Raw genomic sequence first — 4056 nt, forward strand, 5'->3', positions numbered from 1 at the left:
AAGAAGGGAGACAAGGTGTACGTCAAGTGGCTGGGATTCGACGGATCGCACAATTCGTGGATAAATAAACGAGACGTCGTGTGAATAATAATAACAATTTTTATTCGTATAACATATATCAAAATATGTATATTTCATAAATAAATATACCATTATATCAAAAATATCGGTGCAGTTCTTTATTCCTTTCAATAAGGCACTATACGATACATACGTGCGTACAATGACAACGAAGTATAAAACTCTCTTACAGGATACATACATACATGCATACATACATGCGAATGACTGCGGAGTATAACGAGTACAAGTATAAAACTCAATACATACAGGTATAGGTACAAGTCTAGGTACACGTATAAGTAAAACTCAGTCAACCTCAACACTCGATACGTAAGCCTCAATGCATAATACTCGATACGTAAAACTCAGTATAAAACTCAATACGTCTAGGTATAAGTAAAACTCAGTCAACCTCAACACTCGATACGTAAAACTCAATACATAATACTCAATACGTAAAACTCGATACATAAAACTCAATACGTAAGCCTCAATACATAATACTCGATACGTCTAGGTACAACGCAATATACAAAATACATAAAAACTCAATACGTCTAGGTACAACGCAATATAAAAGATACATAAAACTCAATACGTCTAAGTACAACGCAATATAAAAGATACATAACACTCAATACGTCTAAGTACAACGCAATATAAAAGTATATGTACACAACACTCGAGCTACACTATCCGGTAATGCCCCCACGGTAAGGTGTTCGTCGAGTCCGGTACGACGTACCGTTTGTCGTCGTACGGACTCAGAGCGATCTTCTTCTCCGACACCGTGTACACCCGGTGTAACTTGGATCGTATGCACGCCTGCCTGCGCGTCATTTCGATATCCTCCTTCAGACACCGGGTGTAATCCTCGAACGATATCGTTCGCGCTACGACGCTGCTCTTCACCCCCTTCGCCTTCTTAGTGTCCCTCTTTCCGTCCACGCGCAGCGCGTACATCTTCGCTCTGAGCCCGACGAACTCGGTCATGATGGCGCCGTTGTTCTCGTCCTTCATGAGACCTGGCACCTTCTTGTTCGCGAGAGGCATACCGTACGCGTTGTTCGCGGGATAGTCGCTCGTGTCGAATCTGTCTATGTCGCGTTTCATGGTTTCGTACACGTCGTCGCACTCTACACGGTAGATCAGACTGTCCGTGTCGGTGTACATGATCTCGCATCTATCGCGAAACAGCGGCGTCATGTAGTCGTGGTGAAACTCGTACAGGCACGTTTTCGAAATGTCCAGGATGCACATACCCACGTAGATAGGCTTGTCGAATTTCACCTCGAGTTTACGCAATTCGACCGCTATCAGGTTCTCCGCGAAGACGCTGCGGCTGTGGAAATTAGGTTTCGCGATCAACGCCTCAGCGCCGTATCGTCCTTCCCACGCCGTCACCAGTTTAACGTCGACGCGTTCGCGCACGTTCTCCATCGTCTTGCCGAACACCGCGTTGTTCATCAGTTTGTACAAGTTTTTCTCGAAATCGTTCCGCGCGCGCGTTCGAAACTGCGTGTTGAGTTCGATGTAGTCGCGGAGCCAGGCGGATTGCGCGAATCGCAACACTCGATGGATCTTCGTTACGCGAAGACCGTGACGCGTGCACTGTTGGAGGTTGCGGTAGTGGACGACGTACCGCTGCTTGTCGCTTACCGTCGCGAGAAGCTTGTCGTCCCGCTTGCCGGGCGGTTTCTCTCGCGTCGGGCAGAACGGCAGGTCGGCGTGCGCGTCGTGAAGATGTTGCGGATACTCGAGATCCACCTCGAGGATGTACCCGGTTGGCGAATCCAACGCGACGGTAGTGTAGTCGAAACTGTGCGCGTCGTCGACCCATGCAAAGTCGGCGTAGGGCAACGGTTGACACATCGCCCAGCCGTACAGGTTGTTCACGTCGTAATACACGAGGTACGACGACGGTTCCGACGGGTCGTACGCCCGCATGTACTTGTTATTGGCCCGCGCGTATCTGCCGGAACACTGGCTGAGACCACCGCGTATGCCGCGCTCGACGAACATCACCATATCTATGTCTGTGAGTAATTCGAACTTCACGCGCGTGTGTTTGAGCATCGCGTCCCACGTGAAACCGGGCAGGGTGTAGTAATGCGCGGGATCGAGTCCGTAACTCGCGACGCAACTGTCTCGAAAGTTCTCAAACACATCGGCCAACAACAGGACGTCAGTTTTTAGGTAGAGATCACTGTACTCGCCGAGCGTTCGCACGGAGAACCGCTGCCACACGTTCTCGGCGTGCGCGTAATCGCTCTCGGACACTGTATCACCCGTCAGCGAGCTGTGGAACGATTCGCGCGGCGGCAAGCGCGTATCGTTCAGTCTCTCCACGCTGTCCACGTACTCGTAGGGGAACACCCCTTTACGAGTGAGCAGATCGAAGTCTTCGTCCGATAGAGCCGAAAATTCGGAACGCACGATTTTCAGTTTGTCCTTGTCGAGGTACGACGCCAATTTGTCCAGACCCGCACTCAGAAACTTGTACGAGTCTATAAACCGTAGTTTCACGCACTTTCGCGAGTCTTTGTAACTGGTGTCTTTGACGCGTTTCGTAAAGGAGATGTACTTCTCCTTGGTCAGGAGAAGTAGCTCCACCTGTCCCTGGAATCGCGTCGCTATCTCCTGTACGCTGAAGTGAGCGTCGTACCCCGACAGGTTGTGGAACACAACCGGAACGTACGGAGAGTCCTTGTAGTTCACGTTGCATCCCTTGTGCGCCGGACCGCGGGATCGCCCGGTGAGGTGACAGTGGTCGCGCGCCCGCTCGTCACCCGGGGCGAACGGCCTCTCGCAGATGTGGCAGTGCGGCGCGCTGTCGAATCTCCGCCAGTCGTCGCGCGTAAAGTCCATGGGCCGGTTGGTCGTTAGCGCGTTCTTCACGCGGTGCGCCAAGGCCTCTAGCTGGCTCGCGAACCAACTGACGCAGTCGTTGCCCCGCCGACATCCGTATTCGGATAACGCGCCGTCGTACGAGCAGTGCACGTAGTACGCGATACTGAACGCTTCGTGCCGCTGGTACGCGTACGACGACGCCGATGACGCATCCTCCGTCTTCTTCAGCACGCACTCCAAGTCGGCGTACACGATAAACGGCACCCGCTCCTTCCTGGAGTGCTTGCTGAACTCCAACCATTTGTCGTCTGTGTCCGGTAGGCGGATAGCGCACGTATTGAGTTTTTGGCAATCCTCGCTGTGCCTCTCCAGTTTCTCGTTGGAGGAGAAGTAGTGGAGGCACCTGCAAACGACAAACACTTATTGGTACAACATTTTCAGCTTACTGTTGTATTTTACTTATCGCACTTACCGGTCGCAGAAGTATTTCTTGTGCCCATATTTGTTAATCTGCGCGCTCACGAGGCGGGAGAGATGTTTGATGCACGCGAAGTGTCCGTCGCCGTCTTGCACGTACAAGAGGTTGACGTGTCTGTCCCTCTTGCAGTCGGTGAGCCGCAGAGGGAGGACGTCCCCGTCCTCGATGCCGTACACGTTGATCGAGATATCGTTCGACCGCTCGAATTTCGCAACGTTCTTGAGCGTTACCGGAAACTCGATATCCGCGAAGTTGAGCACTTTGGAATAATGCGAATACGACGATTCACGTTCCGCGTGTCTTTCCGCGGGGTACAAAGCAGCGACCACCGCCCACGCGAAGCACGCATTGTCCATGGATCGCACGTTGATCACTGCTTCCTTCCTTTTAAATTTTTCAGGCACTGTAACGTGACACCCCGCGCGCATGGGATTGAGTTTATTCACGTTGACCGTTAGGTTCAGAATACGCGAGAGCGCCCAGCCGCTGTCGCGTTCCTGGTGCTCATCGAGCGACGTCAACGTGGGCCCGATAACGCGCAACGCGTACCACTCGCGCAGATCGGTGCACCGATACAGTTCACAGTTTTTACCGTTTATCCCCATGACTGTGCGTTTGTCACCCGCGACGAACTCGCCGTTGAAGGCGGTGTTCACTTTGACGCT

General features: G+C 52.0%; 1 protein-coding gene across 1 annotated transcript in view; it reads right to left on the minus strand.

Moving 5' to 3' along the window:
- Positions 1–750: 750 nt before the first annotated feature.
- LOC108773534 (uncharacterized) overlaps positions 751–4056 on the minus strand; it is a 5705-nt gene continuing 2399 nt past the window's right edge. The window contains exons 2-3 of the mRNA XM_018539371.1: positions 3386–4054; positions 751–3316 (exon numbers count right to left, since the gene is read on the minus strand). Of these exons, the coding sequence (XP_018394873.1) occupies positions 751–3316; positions 3386–4054 (3235 nt within the window). The remainder of the gene's footprint in view (positions 3317–3385; positions 4055–4056) is intronic.

The sequence above is a fragment of the Cyphomyrmex costatus genome, unplaced genomic scaffold, assembly GCF_001594065.2.
Source record: "Cyphomyrmex costatus isolate MS0001 unplaced genomic scaffold, Ccosl1.0 scaffold2121, whole genome shotgun sequence".
Classification (NCBI taxonomy): Eukaryota; Metazoa; Arthropoda; class Insecta; order Hymenoptera; family Formicidae; genus Cyphomyrmex; species Cyphomyrmex costatus.